The sequence below is a fragment of the Mauremys mutica genome, chromosome 8, assembly GCF_020497125.1.
Source record: "Mauremys mutica isolate MM-2020 ecotype Southern chromosome 8, ASM2049712v1, whole genome shotgun sequence".
NCBI lineage: Eukaryota > Metazoa > Chordata > Testudines > Geoemydidae > Mauremys > Mauremys mutica.
In genome coordinates, this window is record NC_059079.1 from 75,252,429 (window position 1) to 75,271,977 (window position 19,549).

Sequence of the window (19,549 nt, forward strand, 5' to 3'; positions counted from 1 at the left end):
TCATCTTTCAGAGAGGTAAGTGGTGGGCATCCCAGTGCTGCATCCCCAAGGTGATTTCCCAGAAGTGTCTCCTAGGCCTTGGGGTCCTGACGGTGTCGTCTTTTCCTTTTGCAAATGTTGAGGGAGATAAGGAACTGTGCACTGGATAGTGCTGGTGCCAGCTGGTGACACCTGTCAGCCATCTTGAATATAGTGAATAAGGAATGTGCATGCCTCGAATTTTCCAGTATTCCTTACCCATAGAAAATTTCCATACCAAAGCAAACCACTAGTCTATCTAGTCTGATGTATCTCCTTGGGTAGTGGCTACTATATTGCACAGTTTGCCATTGTGAACCTGAGAAATTCCTTCCTGTCTTCTGCTAACTGATCAGTTTAAGCTCTGCGGCATACATGCTGATCATCTGTTGCATTACTTTATCTTGCATAGCTACAAATGTTACTTACAGTCATAAAATTATCCTACCTTTTCTAAAACTCAGTCAGTGTTTGTCTCCGTGGCCTCCTGTTGTCCCATCTTTGGTTATTAGTCACCATTATGTCAAGGAAGGAATCCATCATTCCACTGTCTCATCTCTGTGTCAAATTCAGGACTGTATATCCATTTCCTCCTGCTGCTTTTTAAACACAGGGATGATAATAGAGTGAAGCTTCTTACATCTGGTGGATTAACAAAGCAATGCACTGTGCTGGGGCTGCTTTACCTGATTATTCAAATGAGAATGCTGAATAGGCCAACCCCTACAAACACATTTAAAATCCTCCTTGAATATTCTGTACCAGCAAATCCCTCAACACCTGTTCTAACACATATCCCTAAAATAGCTAATCCACCATGATCTTCAGCTGCAAATGAATATTTTGTTCACTACTTTCTACCTTAATTTCCCCAGGAACAACGAATGCACCACAAGTCTTACCTGCTTCAGAAACTAAATTAGTTGTAATGGAAGACGAGTGTAAGTACCTTCTCCTCTCCCCCCCCACCCCGATTCTTTCTCTTTATTTATTTTGCTTTTACAACACATTTCACTTTAATATTTTATCACATCCTGGCATATACTTAATCTCCACTTCTGTTTAGTTTCCAAGAAAGGCCTTGATCACTAACTAAATCCTTCAAAGGAAATGTTTGTTTCTGATACCCAAGCTCCAGAGAGAGGAGCAATTAACAAATGTTGGAATCCTAACTTGACAATCAGGGTGCTTTAAAAGTTTTAGCCATACTTTAAGAGATGCAAATTCTTTCAGTGAATAGGTTTTATTCATATAGGTCAGATAAATACTTTATTTTCTATTTTTCAGTTTGTTTTTTATTTTTTCCACAGGGATAAGTAGGAATACAGGAAAGCAAGAAAAAGTACCTTTGTAATACATGCACAGTATGGATAGTAGCCGGCAAATTGAGTTGTACTCCATCACTGTATTTTTATCATACATTTCTAGAGAGCAAGAGCAGATTTACTGATATATTTCATTTGGCTGAATTTTTTTTCGTTCATTTTTATTAGATTAATGTTCTATGTTTTTCACCAAAGGAATAAAAATAGAACTACAAAAGCTAGCCACCAAGCAAATCTATAAAAGCCTGATGTCTGACAGATATATTTATTATACTGTCAGTTCGTTCTGGAGTATAATGCTGTTTCTATAAATGAGTCTCTCTCCCTTTTCAAAGACACCTGACTAACCTAACACAAACAATACATTGGACATCCCATAATGATCTCATCTAAGCTGGCTTCAATGTTTAGAACTGTAGAGCAAACAATTTCCACTTCTATAGAATAAGAAGAGGAAGTCCTGCAATTTACAGTGCAGACTGCTGTACCTCTGTGGTGAAGATTTCAGGTCTGGGGCCATAATCTTTTTGGATTCATTGGGAATACTGCTGTGAGGAAAGGCAGTCTCACACTTAATTTTGCAGGATCAGGGCTTAGTTTCAGCCCTTAAATCACCTTCTCTCCCTACCAATCTTTTGAGTGTGTTATTTCTAGAACATAACAGCAAATCATTTATATATGTAAATGATACATTAAAACAGTTACATGAAGATTACAAACCAAGGTGATACTACTTGTACATTTCCAAGAAATAATGACTATCTGCTATGCCTTGCTGTTCACCTAGCGCCTGACTGTGTGACCAGATGTAGCAACATGGACCACTTTGCCCGTGGAACTAATATGTAGGATTGGGTCATTTAAGGACTAGATCCTGCATCCCATACTTCCGGCTAGTGCAGTCAGGATCCAGTATCAGTTGTCATTATTAATATAATGTTATATGTGTGCATGGCCCATGACAGATAAAGAAACGATAGTGTCTCTGCCCTGAAGAACATATAGTCTAAAGGCCTTATCTTGCATGATTTACCCACATGAGTGATCCGAACACAAGTAGCTCTGTTGGGTTGGATTGATAACGGGAGTGAAGTTTTTGGGATAACGCCGTAAATTAAGACGTGACATGACAAAAGAAGGTAAGAAATGCTGGGTTGGGGAAAGGCTGAGTTTATAGTGGTTACAATTTTAATGTGGATTCTTTCTGTTTGGAAGGATCCATCTTCTGGCTATTAAACTACCTACTAGTACCCACAGAAATTATCATTCTGGTGTACCGGTAGGCATATTGTTAAGGTTTCCTACTAGAAAACTTTAAGCAATTTCCCACCTTCCCACTCCAATGTTTTAAGAAAATAAAAGTCCACATGTATCTAGTTCTGTCCATGCATTTTATAGTAGGTGAAGTTTTCAAGTATATCAGGTAACAACGTCTGGATATTAGGTTTCCTAATTAGAAAAGCAGTTTGTCTTTAAAAAGGGCTCATTCTCTTAGAGTCCATCCGCTTCTAATTTAATCCTGTGCTTATGCTAAATGCTCCATGAGCAACATCAGGCTAAGATGTGGCAAATTATGGCACCATAAACACAGGCTTCGCCAACAGAATCTGCTGTCAGTTACACCAGTATAAATCCAGAGTAATGATGTGCTTCACTGGAGTCACTCTGGATTTACACTGGTTTAACTGAAAGCTGAATATTATGAATTCCCTGCAATATCAAGCAGAGAGAGAAAGCTTTTATGGGAGTTTTCCCTGTGTAACCAGTGGGGAAAATGGGCCTACACACTGTATTCCAACAAGAAAAAGAAAATCAGAAAACTGCTAGGTAGGTAAATTTTCATTCTGTCTGTCTACTTTCTTTTCCACCCAAGCTTGCAACTGTGTGAAAGTCTCCCTGTTTTGGTAAATGTCACCTCCACTTTGGAAATGATGGCACATTGTTAATTTGAAGCCGGGCTCTGTTTTTTCTTTATTATGGAGAGGTAGGAAACTCTCCATAATTAAGGCAGTAATTGGCTTTTTCCATTACAAGCTTTACTGTGAACCCCATTAAACCTCACCAAAATGAAACCAATCTACCTGAAATTTCTTATGTGGTCACTGAAGACTAGTGCCACATCTGTGTGTTTTAAAGTGTGTGGTAAGTGGAGAATGTGTTTGTGAGGTGGAAATAGGTAAAATCAGAATTACCTCACTCCTGTAAAATTATGATATATAAACTCTCCATGTTTTATATATATATTAAAAAAAAGGCAGCTTAGCTTAGAACCTCTAAATGATCCTTACCTCAGGTTGGTGCTGTTCATTGTTTTGGGGAAGGTTTGTAGGTTGTTACCTGCACTTTTCAAACCTGTGAGAACTCCCAGAGGACTCCAGGGAGCTTATATGGTGCTTACTTGTGGTTGTAAAGCCACAGCTCACCAGTAGGGAGCAGTATATGGGGTGCTGTAGCCAAGCACTGCACTACTTTACCCTTTGTTCAGCAATTCACGCTGGTGCGAAGGAAGCATCCGGCTTTATGACTTGGCAGGTGAATTAGACCCAATGCTTGAGAAAGCAGAGGGAGGTCATGGCTACTGGTTGAGGCGTGCTGTACTTTTTCAAATTCTAATATATCTTTTTTGAGATGGGGCAACCAGAACGGCACACAGTATTCAAAGTGTAGGTGTACCATGGATTTACATAGTGTCATCGTGATATTTTCTGTCTTATTATCTATCCCTTTTCTAATGGTTTCTAACATTCTGTTAGCATTTTTGTCTGCTGCTGCACAGTAACAGAGAACTATCCACAATTATCCTTTTCATCAGTACTACTGCCTAGGCAGTTATTTCCCATTTTGTAGCTGGGCATTTAATTGTTCCCAAAATGAAGTACTTTGCACTTGTCTTTAAAGTCATAAAAGTATCTGAGCTTCCTTATGCATCATCCTTTGTATTGCTTATTTCAGAGATGTCTGGAGTTAGGGCTTTTAATCCTAGGCACAACAAGACCCAGACACCAAGATGCTATGTTGCAACTATAGATAGAATATGATTGGTCCAATAAGTATATTAAAGATGAATGGCTGGAAAATGTCACACCTGGAAAGGTGTGTGTGAGAAAATGAAAAGTTATCCTTGAGATATATAAGGCAGTTTGTCTAGTGGCTAGAGCAGGGAACTATAACAGCAGGGTGGATTGATTTAAATCAAATTTTGATAATTTAAAACACCAAGCAGAAAACCTTGATTTGAATAATCAAATTTAATCTTATTTTGTATTTGTAATTTTTTCTTTTTCTAAAGTTTTTTATTCTCATTGGCTGGTAACAATTAAAACATGTTGTTTTGCAACTAAATATAACCATTACACTAAATTTGGTGGTACTTTGTGCTATCCAGAAGGACACATTATACCTAAATACATTTATTTAAGCAATTATATAACTTAACTTACATTTATTCAGATTCTTAATTTTTACTTTTTGTATTATGTTGAAAATAGTCAATGATGATTTGTGTCAAACTGTGTTGGAAATTGGAATTTAATTAAAAATTCACAAACAGCATTTTAAAATTTGTTAGCTAAATAACACTAACAACTGTGCTGGATACATAAAAAAGTTTATTAAAACATTTTGCATTTAAAACTGTTTTTATTAAACAAAGGAAGTATTCTCTGTAGTTAGTGAACTGAACTGATGGTTTCTGGTCACCGTGTCCATCAAGATTTTAGAACTAGTAGATCTCATCCTCTCACACCTCGTTTTTATTCATAGACCGGAAGAGGAAAACAAGCTTTCCTTCTTTTTCAACTCCCAATTGGTTTTTCAATTTTAAATGAACTAATCATTGAACCGAACTAGTTGAATAAACTGAAATGGAGAAAATATTCTCTCTGCACCTGCACAAGAGGCTACTGCTGTCAAAAGCTGGGTTTAGCGCTTCAGCAAAGTCTGGTGCCGGTGGCTTCACCAGTGACTTCTGCTAATTCAGTTCACAGACTTTCTTTAGAATATTGGCAACAAACACATACAGTTTGAATATTATTATTTAATTTAATTTAATAGATTATAGTAAATTTAGGCCTTATTATGGGTTATTTAAAATGTGAATAGGTTTGTTTTTAAAAAGAAAATCTATTGAATTGAAATTTAAAAATCCAATTTAAATACAAAAATGTTTTTTTTGTTATCTTAGAAAATTTTTTTTAAAATCAATCCTGACTGGGAGTCAGGAGAGCTGGGTTCTATTTCCAGCTCTGCCATTGGACTGTTGTGACCCTCTCTGGACTTCAGTTTCATCATCTAATAATGCACTTTAAGATGGCTGGAGGAAATAGGGTTGTCCTTGTCTAATCCAGGGGTCGGCAGCCTTTCCGAAGTGGTGTACCGAGTCTTCATTCATTCACTCTAATTTAAGGTTTCGCATGCCAGTAATACATTTTAATGTTTTTAGAAGGTCTCTTTCTATAAGTCTATACTATATAACTAAACTATTGTTGTATGTAAAGTAAATAAGTTTTTTAAATGTTTAAGAAGCTTAATTTAAAATGAAATAAAATGCAGAGCCCTCCGGACCAGTGGCCAGGACCCAGGCAGTGTGAGTGCCACTGAAAATCAGCTCGCATGCCATAGGTTGCCAACCCTGGTCTAATTGCACAAACCCAAACACCCATGGCCCGCCCCTTCCCCAAGGCTACACCCCTTTTCTGAGGCCTTGCCCCTTCTCTCTCCAGCCCCCCTCCCTTGGTTGCTCACTCTCTCCCATCCTCACTCACTTTCACTGGGCTGGGTAAGGGGGTTGGGATGTGGGGGGGTTGGGCTCTGGGCTGGGGGGTGGAGCTGAGGGGTTTGGAATGTGGGAGGGGGCTCAGGGCTGGGGCAGGTTGTTGGGGTGTGGGAGGAGGTTTGGGGTGTGGGCTCTGGAAGGGAGTTTGGTTGCAGGAGGGGACTGGGGCAGGGATTTGGGGTGAAGAATGGAGTTTGGGTGCGGGAGGGGGCTCAGGGCTGGGGCAGGGGGTTTGGGTGCAGGAGAAGGTGTGGGAGGGAGTTTGGGTGCAGGAGGGGGATCCAGGCTGAGCCTGGGGAAGGGTGTTGGGCTGCAGGAGTGGATGAGGGGTACAGGCTCCGGGAGGGAGTTTGGGTGTGGTTGAAGGTTTGGTGTACAGGCTCTAGCCGGGTGACGCTTACCTTGGGTGGCTCCCAGAAGTGACGGCATGTCCAGCAGTGGCCCCTAGGCTCAGGGGTGGCCAGGCACCACTGCACATTGTCCCCACCTCCAGGCACCACCCCCGCAACTCCCATTGGCAGTGATTCCCCATTCCCAGCCAATGGGAGCTGTGGAGTCGGCGCTAGGTGCGGGGGAATTGTGCAGAGACCCCCTGGCCATGCCTCCGCCTAGCAGCTGCAGGGACATGCTGGCTGCTTCTGGGAGCCGCGTGGCGTCAGGGCAGGTAGGGAGCCTGCCTTATCCCTGCTACACCACTGGACTTCTAGTGGCCTAAAATCTCCCAGATCGGCTTCAGTAGCCTCCGGGAGATCGAGTCCAATTCCAGGAGACTCCCAGCCAAACCGGGAGGGTTGACACCCCTGGGAGGAAAGCATCTATAGAAGTGTAAAGTTGTTAGTGGTATTATAGGGATTCAAGAAGATGGATGCTGTGATGCTGGCAGGTGCTTTTTGGGGCCCGGATGGCAAAGGAGAAAATCGGACAATCTTGTGAGCTTCAAGAGATCACTTTAGAGGTTCTTCTTGAAGCTTGACAAAAATACAGAACATTGCAGCTGCCAGCCATTGAAACAGGCTATTTCACTGAAACAGGCAGCCAGGTTATATGGGTTAAGAAACATTTACAATCCCTTCTCTTAAGAAGCCTTAACGGCATAAAATGGACCGAAGTTATGACTGTTCCGCATTATCTGTTGTTTCAAGTGAAGTGTCCTGCGTTCTGTTGTGGACGCCTGTGCCTACACTATGATCCAGGGCTATGGTTCCCCTGCTTGTGTACACATACAGGTGCTAGCTTGCATGGAGCGAGCATGGCTATAAATAGAAGCGTATCCATAGTGACAGGGGTAGCGGACACAGGGCTGAGCCGGGCCAAATACAAATGCACCTGAAAACCATGGTGCGTATGCAGCATGGCTCAGCTGTGCCTCTGGTGCCACTGCCTGTGCTACTGCACCTTAACTACTATTTATACTCGTGCTAGCTCTCATTGAGCTTCCACGAGTATGTGTGCAAGGGCAGCAGCGTCAGGGCCCTAGCTCATTGTGCAGGCGTAGCCTGTGTTGCACAGGTGCGTATTTAAATAAACCTGGCTGTCCCTCTGTTGTGCCCTCAAGACCCTTTTGCAAACAAGATGTCATTTCAGTGAGCAACATTTTACTGACGTTCTAAATGTTGGGATATACCCAGATCAATAAAAATGCAGGCACAGAATACTTCCATAATCGGAAATCGTCCCCATCAACTGTCAGCCTAGTGCAGTCTGCTCTGACTCGCATGGCTTGATTTAAGAGGATCAGAAACATTCACAATACTTCAAATAGCAAAACCCCAATGTTAAGGATCAGTTCAGACGTTAAAGCGATATGCTTTTGACGGTATTGCAGTGCCAGTTATAAGATAGCCTTAGACTGAGAAGATGGTAAATATCAGCATAGAAACCCATGCTCTGCTACATCAGTATAAATTCGTTGTCACTTCATGGACATCAATGAGTTAATCCAGAATTACACCAGTGTAAGAGGATAATTTGGCCCAGAGACCTCACTGTACTTCATCTCTGATGGAGGGTTGGGCAAACTAGTTTGAAAGGAACCTCAGATTCTCTGTTTTATCAGTAAGTACATTAGGCATATACAGAGCAAGTGATTTGTATACACTCTCAAACCAGCTGAATTCATCCGTCAAACCTAATGTCTAAATATTGAGAGAGTGAAGTGTCTGTACTCTATGAACCCAGCATTCAATGTTATTTAAAACAAAAAAAAGTGGTGAAAAGCAGGTCTTAACTGGCACGGTTCTTTTGCTCTAATAAACAGTAGCTGTGGTTCATAAAAAATAAAGTCCAAACTGCATTAATTAACCCTTTGGAGACTACAGGTATAGTAACTCTATGACCTCCTAAGCATTAATTTGGTTAGCAGCATGCTAAAAATCAGTGGTCATAGGGTTAAATCACATCTGATGTAGGAGCTGCAACATTCTTTCTCAAGTTCCTGTGCATGTGGATCCCACTCATGGGTGTGCTCACACCCTCTGTGCTGCAGTGTGGAAAGTTTTTCTTTAGCAGCGTCCCCTAAGGGTTGCACATGTGACCAGCATGCTCTTGCGCACCCCTTCTTAAGAGCAGGGAGACTCCAACCACCAGCCAGTTCCAACAGTGTGTTGGAACTTCTCTGTGTCCCTCTTAGTTAGATAGCTATAGTGTAGGATGGATAGCTAGCTTTCACTTCACTAGATTTTTTTGTTTTACGGCCTGCTGGCAGGAAGAAAAAAAAGGTAGGTAGTAGTGGTGGAGGACTTTTGGGGCTGTTATGTCTTGGTCATGCTCAATGGGTTTTAAATCTCATTTGTCGAACAGAAGGGTAAATATTCAGGGAGAGACACATAATGTCTATGTTTGAGTTTTTTAGGCATTTGAGAAACGCACACTGGAGTCCAGAGTGTCCTCAAGATTTTCCTTATGGAAAAATCCATGAGAGCAACTTCGAAGAGATTCTGAAAGAACAGGGAACAACCTCTGTTCCTCGAATGCACCACAGATTAGGGAAATCACCCAGAGTTTTAGGGGTTCAAAGAGATCTTTCAGATCTGAAAGGACCTTGCCTCAGCAAGCTAAGGTCATTTGGGGACAAGATTTATTCAATTCCTTTCAGGCCAGTGTCTAGAATTACTGTATCAGCCAATGCTGGCTACGTATAACTACATGCAATGGGGCAGAATCACAGACTTTTATGATAAACTCCCCTCAGCGTTAGAAGAATTTACTTCCATCTGCTCTAGGATGACCAGACAGCAAATGTGAAAAATTGGGACAGAGGGTGGGGGGTAATAGAAGCCTATTTAAGAAAAAGACCCAAAAATCGGGACTGTCCCTATAAAGTCGGAACATCTGGTCACCCTAATCTACTCTGAAGGAATGTTGTTTGCAAAAAATCTCCGCAAGTAGCTTTGGACTCAGTGGATGTGCTCTATGGCAACTGGATCTGTTGTCATGAGAAGAGACTGTTGGCTTTCATTATTGGGCCTGCCTAGGGAGGGCCAGACTATACCAGTGGGACCTCCCCGGGGTGAAAGTAACTTAAAGGACTTACCGGTACTCCAGAGTCCTTAGGAGGGGCGGGGCCTCCACCGGAAGGGGCGGGGCCTCTACCGGAAGGGCGAGGCCTTTAAATCCCCAGGCACTTTAAATCAGGATTTAAAGGGGCTGGGGCTGTGGTAGCAGCAGCTGGGAGCCCCAGGCCCTTTAAATCAACCTCGGAGCTACTAGTTGCAGAGGCGGCTGGGAGCCCCAGGGGTGATTTAAAGGGCCTGGGGCTCCAGCTGCCGCTACCGCAGCAGAGCCTCGAGCGCTTTAAATTACCATCAGAGGGGGCTCCTGGCTGCTGCCGCTACCCCGGGGCCCCAGCCTCTGGTGGAGCTTTAAAGGTCCCAGGGCTCTGCTGCAGTAGCAGCAGCCGGGAGCCCCTGGCCCTTTAAATCACTGCTGGACCCCCATCACTGCTACCCCAGGGCTCCAGCAGTGGGGCTCGGGTGGTGAATTAAAGGACCCTGGAGGGTAGTGGCAGTGGTAGCCCCAGGCCCTTTAAATCGCCACCTGAGACCTGCTGCCGGAGCCCTGGGGTGGCAGTGGCAGCCGGGGTCTTGGGCAGTGATTTAAAGGGCCCAGTGCTCCGACTGCTGCTACCACCCCAGGCCCTTTAAATTGTCCCCTGAGCCCTGGGGTAGTGGCAGTGGGGCTCCGGCGGCTATTTTAAGGGCTGGGGTGGTAGCGGCTGCCGCATCCCCAGACCCTTTAAATAGCCGCCGGCAGGGCTTTGGAGTGGAGCCCGGAGCTGGAGCATGGAGCAGTGGAGCTGCAGGTTTTTGCCTGGAGCTGAAGCGGAGCTGGAGCCCAGATCCAAATCCCTGGCCACCGGAGCCATGCCACCGCTACCCCAGGGTTCTGGTGACAATTTAAAGTGCATGGGACAGTAGCTGCGGCAGGAGCCCCGGGCCCTTTAAATCGCCGCCCAGGGAAGCCTATCTTCCCTGGTACAGCGCACCAACTCTTGCCGGTATGCCGTACCAGGGCATACCTCTGGACCTCCCTTTCAATGGTCAAGATCTTTTTAGTGCTAAGACGGATGACACATTGCATTCTCTAAAGGACTAAGGGTACGCCCAGATTATCCACCGGATCGGTGGGGAGCGATCGATCTATCAGGGATCAATGTATTGTGTCTCGTCTAGATGTGATATATCGATCCCCGAACATGCGCCCGTCGACTCCGGAACTCCACCAGGGCGAGCAGCGGAAGCGGAGTCACCAGGGGAGCTGTGGCCATAGACCCTGCACTGTGAGGACGGGAGATAAGTCGAAATAAGATACATCGACTTCATCTACGCCTATTCCCATAGCTGAAGTTGCATATCTTACATAGACTCCTCCCACCCCCCAGTGTAGACCAGGCCTCAGAGCCACGTTAAGGTTGCTTGGTCTCTACACTCTGTCCTTCAGAAGAAAGCAGTATAGACCTCCAGCTTCTACCAGAGTTCTCAACCTGCCACTTTGACCTGTTTCTTCCATCAGAGACCTTTTGATCAAGGAAGACAGAGATCAAGATTCCAGAAGAGGAAATTGTTTGATCCATCTAATATCTTGGCACCATCTGCTCATCCTCAAAAGAAGCACTTTTGATGCTATGGTTGAGGATACATATACAATCTACTTGAATTTATTCCCCCTTCCCTCCTCCCCCCTCTTTTTTTTAAAGGATTGAGCTGGAATAACCATGGACCAGTGGGTTCTCCAGGTCATCCAGGAGGGTTATATTATTAAATTCCATACCATTCCAGACATATTTCCAAGAATCTGCCAGTTAATTTCAGATCTGAGGACTCATCCTCAGAACCATGTAAGACTCTCCCTAAAACTATTAGGCAACATGGCCTCTTGTACTTATGTAACCCCTTTCTCCAGGCTCAGAATGAGATCTCTGCTGTCCTGGATCAAACGGGTGTTTTCGCCGAGTGTACACCTTATAGTGATAAGAATAAAGATAGCACAGCCAGTCCATAGAGTCCTTGAACACAAGCAATATGGCCTGGGAACTCTATTTCAGACTCTAAATCCTGCCAAAATTCCCCTCACCGATTTATCCCAATAGGGGTGGGGTGCTCATCTAGATCAATTTCAAATGCACAGTGTTTGTTCTATAAAGGATTCCTTGAATCATATAAATGTACTGGAGCGAAGAGTGATTTGCTTAGCATTCAGGTCTTCCCTTCCACTACTACAGGGTCTGTCAGTTCAAGTGCTGTGGGCTATTGCACAGTGATTGTCTAATATTAAACAAAGAAGGGCAGGCAAGATCAGACCTCTTTATCAAGAAGCCATAATGCAGTGGAAATGGTGCATTTAGTATCACATCAATATTGTAGCACTTCATCTACCAGGGCAGGCCAGTGTCTGTGCTTCATCTGGACCCTGCATCTTTAAGAGGGGAGGGATAGCTCAGTGGTTTGATCATTGGCCTCCTAAACCCAGGGTTGTGAGTTCAATCCTTGAGGGGGCCACTTAGGGATCTGGGGCAAAAATCAGTACTTGGTCCTGCTAGTGAAGGCAGGGGGCTGGACTCAATGACCTTTCAAGGTCCCTTCCAGTTCTCTAGGGGTCATCAAATGAAATTAATAGGCAGCAGGTTTAAAACAAATAAAAGGAAGTTCTTCTTCATGCAGTGCAGTCAACTTGTGGAACTCCTTACCTGAGGAGGTTGTGAAGGCTAGGACTATAACAGTGTTTAAAAGAGAACTGGATAAATTCATGGTGGTTAAGTCCATAAATGGCTATTAGCCAGGATGGGTAAGGAATGGTGTCCCTAACCTGTTTGTCAGAGGATGGAGATGGATGGCAGGAGAGAGATCACTTGATCATTACCTGTTAGGTTCACTCCCTCTGGGGCACTTGGCATTGGCCACTGTTGGTAGACAGATACTGGGCTAGATGGACCCTTGGTCTGACCTGGTACGGCCATTGTTATGTTCTTTGGACTTGACAGTGTGGAAGGTTTTTGGTTAATAGCCAGGTATAAGGAACATTCATTGTAGGTACAAACAGTCTTTTTGCCGAATAGTAAACTTTCTACTAGAAAAAACATACATGGCAAAATGAAAGAGATTTTCAGCTGGTGTGAAGACAAGAGGATGTGTTCCTACCTGTTCTTCTATTCCACTCATTCTGGATTACTTTTTATTTAAAACAGTTTAGTTTGTCTTTAAGTTCCATTAATATACATTTAGCATTTTTGGCTTGTCACCCACCAATTACAGGTTTGTCTGCCCTTTCTCATCTAACAGTTGTCAGATTCCTAAAAGGTCTGAATCTCATGTTTCCCCCAGCTAGAAATATACCTCCCTGATGAGACTTTAATTCATGCTTTCGGTTCTAATGGAACCACCTTTTGAACCATTATCACCTTTTTCTAGTCAACACTTGCCTATGAAAGCTGCTTTTTAGTGGCTATTACTTCTGCCCGCAGTTAGCAAAATCCAAGCTCTCATCACCTTCTCCCACTCCCACCCTGGTACACTGTTTTTCATACTGATAGAGTCAACTTTAGACCTCACCCTAAATTCATACCAAAGGTGGTGTCGGACTTCCATATTAACCTGTATATTCAATTACTGTTTTTTTTTCCTAGACCTCATGCATCTGACATGCAGAGTATGAAGTTTTGATTCCGGAGGAGAAAACCCCTCTTATACTACCTAAATACAGTGAGACCATTTAGGAAGACCCTTAGGTTGTTTGTAGGCTATGGTAGCAGAACTATTGGCAGCCCTCTCTTGACTGAAAGACTGTCGAGAGAGGGTGTATTAGAACTGTTGTGAGCTGTATTAGAACTGACTATGAGGTCAGTAAACTGAAACTTCTTTTGAACATCTTGGCTCATTTTCCTTCAACAGCATGCTGCAGTAGGGCTCTGCCGATGGAAACACATAGGGCAGCTACATGGTTACCAGTTCATGCATTTACTAGGCTTGCATTCATTGGAGGCTTCCTCAAGAGTTAATGCTCAAGTTGGAAGAGCCAGTCCTTCAACCTTTGTTCAGAGAAACTCCGTATCTCCCTCCTCCAAAGAGTTGAATGGCTTGCCAATCACCATGAGCGGAATCCATGTGGACCTGAACTCGTAGAAGAAAGAGCAGTTACTTGACTTACAGTAACTGTGATCCTTGAGCATTGGATCCCATGACCCACCCTCTATACCCACAGCTCGAAGTCTTATCACTGAGGCTTTGGGTGGTGAAGGATGTGGCTGGCGGTTGGGGTTGCCCCACCCTTTATGCTTTCAGGAGGAGAAGCTTGAGAGCACGCAGAGCGCATGTGTGACCCCTAGGGGACATCGGAAGCTTTTTCTCTGGCAAATTCCTGTGCAGAGAGTGTGAGGTATTTGAACATCTCAAATAATCAGTTACTGTAGGTTAAGCAACCATTCTTTTTCCTGCACAATTGTTAGCTACTTTTTCAAGCATGTAGTTTGTGCAAGGGGAAGCTGGTAGTACCATGCTTAAGTCAATATGAGAGCAAGCAAACAATTGATTTTTCAATTCGGGGGCCAAACCATAAATTCTGAAAAAATAATTGATCTGTATCTAACCAAAACTGATTTTTTTCTCCTCGAGGAAATGAAAAATTGAAGAAAAAAAAGGGTCAAAATGAAATATTTTGAATGTTGATTCGAATTGACATTTCATTCTCAAATGTTTCAGAATGACATTTTTGAAATGGTTCATTTTAATATTTTCAAAATGGGACATTTTGATATTTTTTCTTTTTTTTTTATAACCAAAACTATTTGTCGTTTGATCCAAATTTGCAAATAGTTTCAGTGCCCCCCAAAGTGCATATTTTTGGGCTAATTTACTATTAGCTCCCCCCCATTAAAATCACTCCTTTCTAGTCAGTATTCTTACTTTAGAACAGAGACAATTTTTGATTATTCTCTTCTGCTACTCCTGAATGTAGTGTATTTGGATTCCTAGATAATTCAATAAATAGAGCTCTGTTCATATATGTCCAAAATACCACAATTTGAGCTGGGCAGGAAATAGTTTCCCAGCCCACAAATGCTTTTGAGAGTTTACCATCCCCAATTGGGATGAAAAGCTGAAATCGCAAAAAAATTCATGAACCAAAACCCAGGTGAATTAAAATGTTTTTTGTGTTTCCATTTCAAGGTTTTTTTCTTTGTAACCATTTGTCATTCTAATTATTTAATTGAAAATTTCCCAACCAGCTCCAGCAACAATGTTCTGTTTGCTACATAATGTTAGTTTTTTAAAATTAAACCCTGAATATGTATAATTGATGTTGTTCTTATTGACGGGGCAAATAATAGCACTGGTAAATGCTGGTCTCTAGCTCTTTCCAAATCTCATTTGAAAATACATCCTTCCTCCCTGCTGCCCTGCCACCTCTTCATTTCCCTCTCCTTTCATTGCTGGCTTTGTATCTAAATGGAGGTTTCTTGGGGCAGATGGGGAGGGTGCTGCCTGCGTTGCTTTGAATCAGATATATTACTGCTGTCAGTCGGCTCGAAGTGGAGCTTTGTGTCCATTCTGCATGCGTGCGTTCAGATCTCACCTGCCTGCTGGTGAAGGCGTTCACTTGTATTGATTCTTCATGCTTTCATTTCACCACTTTTTTCTGTAATTGACATCACGACTCCATGGAGCATTTTGGGACACAGCTCATATGTGAATGGTGCTGCTGTGTAAACCTTCTCCTATCCCCTTATTTTAAGTGAAGCATCCTACCACCTGAATTGCAGCCACTACTGCCATAAATTGTTCCCTCCATTATTCAGACTTCCAGTATTCTGAATATTTTTGCAAAAAAAACAGGAGTACTTGTGGCACCTTAAAGACTAGCCTTAAGTACTCCTGTTTTTTTTGCGGATACAGACTAACACGGCTGCTACTCTGAAACCTGAATATTTTTGATGTCTCACAAAGCATTTTGGATAAAGAGGGTTGTACTGGGTACCAAATAAGGGCTTTATCCTGTGAAGTGAATCAATGGGAGTTAGGGGTGCTCCGCACCTGGGGGATCAGGCCTGAAAGTTGTATTGTGCTGTATGGTCCATTGCAGTGGAATGGTTCTGAAATTTCCATTCGGGATCATCTGGTGTAATTGTGAGGTGTTCAGAACAGAGTTAGAAAAGGAATGTAATGGGGAAACATTCATGGCTACAAATAATCTAATTTCTGCACTTGAGATGTGTTTCAGCTGTCGCTGATATTAGTGGCAAAACTCCCTTTGACTTCAATAGTTTTACATAACCACTCATCAAATGGCCCAAGATGACTGGAGATATAAATACAAATGTATTTGCTTGTAAATCTGTGAATTATCCTGCCAGGCCAGAATGTGACAGAAATGCGATCCTCATTTAAGGAGGAGATATCCTACCAACCTAAATTCCCCCTACATTTTCAGTTCGCTAAGTTATTCCTCACACTGACAACTCAGTTAATTGTTCTGTACTGTGGTGTGTGCTGCTGAACAGATGCTACATTTTACTCCAGCAGTGGCTGCATTTCAGAGATAGATGAAGTGATGCCAGTGAATAGCACAGTGTGTATATCAGTTTTATTGGGCTCTTTAGCATAATGCAAACATAAAACATGATTTTTTAAAAAATAACAAGGCAGTGTTAGAAAAACTACCTAATCATGCATTTTTAAGACAGGAATAGCTCTACTAAAAGATCTGCTTCTTAGTTTCACAATACGCAACTTTTAACCAATCATAAAAGATATACCGGTATTTTATTTCTGTTTCATTTTGTTTAAAGAACAGTGTATATTTAAAATCAGATTAAAATCACATGGAATCCATGTTAGAGTCCATGTTGTGCCCTATTCTAAGGGCACTATCTGAATTTTCCATATCTTTTGACCCTTCCTTAATGCTATATATATATATATATATATATATATATATATATATATATATATATATATAAAACTCTGCCTTTTTATATTGAGTGATATATGTGCTTTCTACTGTAGGTGGCTATGGATTCTGTGCTCCATTATTATTTTCCTCTCTCTGTTCTTCACCCTCTTTGTTTACTATGGAACGCGTACTCCAGAGCATATAGTTTCCCTGTATGATTTATGATGTCTGACTTTGCCAAAAGAGTGCCATGGAGTTGCTTGCTAATAATTGACAAATGACTTGGTTGTGCAGACTGATGGCCTTGTTCTGCCTTTGCACTGTAGGTTTGTACCAAGGTTTTGGGAGAAGGCTGCTCAGACCTGACTCAGCTGCTCTAGTTTTAGTTTGAAAGGAGATGTCTGAGCTTTTCCATTTGTGACTCGGTAGATGGAAATCTTTCTTCTGCATCAGAACTGAACCAATGTCCCTTCTTTGGGCTAGGAGTGCTGTGTTGCCACAGGAGCCCTCTCCTAGATGTGACATACAATGTACAGTGGTGACTTTAAAAATTCCAGAGTGATTTGGACACACAATTCTCATTGATTTTAATGGGAATGGGGCATCAAATCCCCCAAAGCAGCTTGGAAAATCTGTCATAGTCACTTAAGATCCCATGGCATTTTTTTCAAGAGCAGGGTTAACCCCAGAGTCATAGCCGAATAACATTCTGCCTCCCTTAGAACCAGGCCTTGTTTAATTTATATGCTCGTTGCTCTCCGTTCTAAACTGCTTGCTTCTACTATATGCGGTTAAAGAGCTGCTAAGTTGCACCCTAGAGTTGACTGCATTTCTCTGCTTGGTGAAGTGATTCCTCTGTATAGTAAACAAACAAAAACCAACCAAACAAACAAAAAACCAACACACACACAAAACCACCTTTGGGATGCATGGAGCTGTCTGCTGGAAAACATACAGGTTATTGTTAAGAAAAAGTTGAAGAAAGCCAACTCGAAAAGCAGTCCTTATGAGATGTGCGGTGTAGAAATAGCATTGCTGAGAGCATAGCCCAAGCAGTGCCGTGGCACAGCTGACAATGAAATGATTTGTGTTGCCTAAGCAAATAGCAAACAATGGGTGTCAAAATGCACCACTTCATTATATATAATTGAGAAAGTAAAATGTGAGGGTAACAGTCTGGGTCACAGGCGGCTGAGGCAGTGGATCTGATCAGCTTAATGAGCACAGAGAGAGAGAGAGACTCCATACAAAGCCGGATCCACCAGCAGGGGTCCTTGTGGAAATAAGAGTTGTAGAACAAACCATGTCAGTTGTTCTTGTGCTAGGGTTACATTTGTGAAAACATCCCACTTATTTGAGGGGATCACCAAAATGACAGGATTTTGGGAGGTCCGCTGTTACTTGTAGCTGTTGTGTTGGTTCACCTCATATCCCCTGGGGGTGAAGTCGGGAAGTAGGAATATGAGGTCTTTTGCCACCGGGTTGTTGTCAGATGTTTGGCTCCATGCATGTGTTCTTTCTGCATGTGCACCAGCTCTGGCTAGATAGCCCATACAGCAGGCGCCAATCAACTGACCAATAAGATCACAGAACTTGGTTTAATAGTGAAGGCACCCGGCCAGGTTTATTGCTAATGCCCAGGGCTGGCGCAACCCATTAGGCGACCTAGGTGGTCACCTAGGGCACTAACATTTGGGGGGCGGCGACCGCGGCAGCTGGATGTTTGGTCGCCACAGTCGTTGGCGGTATTTCGGGGGCGGGACCTTCCGACGTCTCCGGGGGTGCCATTTCGGGGGCGGGACCTTCCGCTGCCTAGGGCGCCAAAAAGGCTGCCGGCGCTCCTGCTAATGCCCCAGCTCAATGGTTACAGGTCACACTAACACATGTATGCCCGTGAGAAAGGACAACTCAGTCAGTGGTGGGATTTTCCACTGTCCCGTAGGCCAGACGAAAGCTTAAAGTAAGATAGCCCAACATTTATAGACTGGGACAAACAGTCTGGGATTAAACAATTTGTGTATCACCTTGTGTGTTTCATGACATGTTTGTTACTTCCCCTTGTTCTTTCCTCCTGATGTTTCAGACAACATTCCTATTCACCACCTGTCTTTGTACTTTTACTGCTGATGTTTCAGACAAAATATCACTATTCATCTCTCTTGTCAAACCATTTTACTGTGTGCTAGGTTGGGGTGTTCTTGTGCTGGCCTGCTGGAATGTGTTTACATATTCAGTGTGTTTTAGCAAAGCTAGCAATACCGTTGCTGAGTTTGTGTACCGGACACTGACTTGCAGGCAAACAGCTGCTTTTGACAGGGCCTGACTGTTGCTCACAGCTTAACCTTTGCTGATTTTGGTTCAGGCCTCAGGCCCATGCTTCAGGCTCTCTTTCTACTACATGGGTCACTGACTTCAATCCAGCCCATGGGATTAGTTATCACCTGCTAGCTGCTTGGTGACCTGTTGGAAAGGAGTTGGAGGTTCCAGTTCAGCCCTTATGGAAAGTGCTATAAAATGTAACAGACAACAATAACCGTTCGGTGAGTTTTTTCACTATCTCTAGAAATCAACAGACAATTTGATTCCTTCTGTAGAATAGGACAGTTAAAAAGGCAACAAGAAATACCGTATTCTCTACTACATTCTATAGGGTTTTGCAGTAATTTCTGAGAGAATCTCACTAAATTGCTGTAGAATGCTGTTGCTTTCAACTTTCTTTAATTTTAGAGGACTTTTCCATATGGGAATTCCCAGCTGGGAGAAGTATCCCCAACTCAGAAAGCATCAACACTACCTTTTTTGGTAGTCTCATTAGAGAAGCCAAAGCTGCATGACCATGAATACTGATTATCGTTCCATCAATAGAGGCCGCCCCTCTAGGGCAGAGTTCAGGTAGATTTGTGGGCTTGTACTGCCACTGTGCTGTCCCTTTTCTGGGAACAAATGGTGGACATCAGTTTCTAGGCTATGGAGAACTACTTTGTTATGGAATCACAGAAAGCCACCAAATAATGACTGTGTCATCCCACACACTGCATTGTGATTGGAT

General features: G+C 42.9%; 1 protein-coding gene across 1 annotated transcript in view; it reads left to right on the forward strand.

Moving 5' to 3' along the window:
• NRG2 (neuregulin 2) overlaps positions 1 to 19,549 on the forward strand; it is a 184,157-nt gene that overhangs the window by 94,689 nt on the left and 69,919 nt on the right. The window contains exon 4 of the mRNA XM_045028853.1: positions 894 to 959. Within this exon, the coding sequence (XP_044884788.1) occupies positions 947 to 959 (13 nt within the window). The 5' untranslated portion in view covers positions 894 to 946. The remainder of the gene's footprint in view (positions 1 to 893; positions 960 to 19,549) is intronic.